Raw genomic sequence first — 1120 nt, 5'->3', positions numbered from 1 at the left:
AGGCAGAGAGACAGACAGACACACACGCAAACACACATACACACACACATACACACACACATACAAACAAACACACACACACACTCACCAGCAAGCACCATGCCCATCTTGAGACATTTCTTGAAGCGGCAGTACTGGCAGCGGTTCCTCTGTGCCTTATTGATCTCACAGTTGCTCTCCGCCACACACGTATACACACGCTTGTTCTGCACGGTGCGCTTGAAGAAACCTTTGCACCTGAAGAGACGAGAAAGCAACGTATTAGGAACTGACAGTCCTTCTGGAATATTGTAGTCTGTGGACTCGGATAACAATCCCTTAGTTTTAGTTTAAGTATAGCCATTCCTTTAGTGTTATTCAGAGTTTTACGGTACTTGTAACACAAGAAGGTCTTATAAGTGTCGAAGATTAGAGGTATTACAAGAGAGTAACAAACACAGAAATAGAAGGAGAGCTAGAGATAAGGACGACAGATGTTTGATAGGAAAGAAGGAGCAAACTACATCTGAGTATCCGCCAACCACCCGCATAGCATTCCTTCTCAAGTTGTTTATAGATCATATCCAGGGCAGTAACACCACACGTCGTGGACTCAATGATGCATTAGGTAGTGATACATTTTTTTAGTTTTGGTTTCGCAAGAGTATTACAGTTCTTTCAACACAATAAGGTCAGATACGGGCTGAAAATTAGAGGTGTTACAGAGTAAAACACACACACAAAAAAAAGGAAGAGAGATAAGAACGATAGGCGTTTGATAGAAAGTAGGAGCAAATAACACCAGTGCACCCGTTAACCACCCACAGTTATATATTTTATATGGTGATAAAAAATCAAGAGAAAATACAGCATTTGGGTACAATTTTTAAAAGAATCAAACACTATTTTCCCATCTCCAGAAAAATGTTGCTTTCTGGGCTTGAACAGATAAACAGCTTCCCAACGATCGCCACGTCTATAATATATAGATAAACAGATATAAGTAATATAAGTAGCATCCCTTGTTTTTCCCTTATGCCCTTCACATACTAGCATGAGCAGGAAGAGGGAGGGGGGAGACAGACAGAGAGAGAGACAGAGAGAGAGAGACAGACAGAGAGACAGAGAGAGAGAGAGAGAG

General features: G+C 41.3%; 1 protein-coding gene across 1 annotated transcript in view; it reads right to left on the bottom strand.

Moving 5' to 3' along the window:
- Positions 1-1120, bottom strand: part of LOC101860559 — a gene marked incomplete in the record, with an annotated part of 33909 nt that overhangs the window by 8330 nt on the left and 24459 nt on the right. Inside the window, 1 exon segment of the mRNA XM_005095203.3 lies at positions 89-237. Within this exon segment, the coding sequence (XP_005095260.2) occupies positions 89-237 (149 nt within the window).

Source organism: Aplysia californica, unplaced genomic scaffold (assembly GCF_000002075.1).
Source record: "Aplysia californica isolate F4 #8 unplaced genomic scaffold, AplCal3.0 scaffold00098, whole genome shotgun sequence".
NCBI classification, from domain to species: Eukaryota; Metazoa; Mollusca; class Gastropoda; order Aplysiida; family Aplysiidae; genus Aplysia; species Aplysia californica.
The sequence above is the reverse complement of the archived record's forward strand: the minus strand, read 5'-3'. Positions and strand labels throughout refer to the sequence as shown.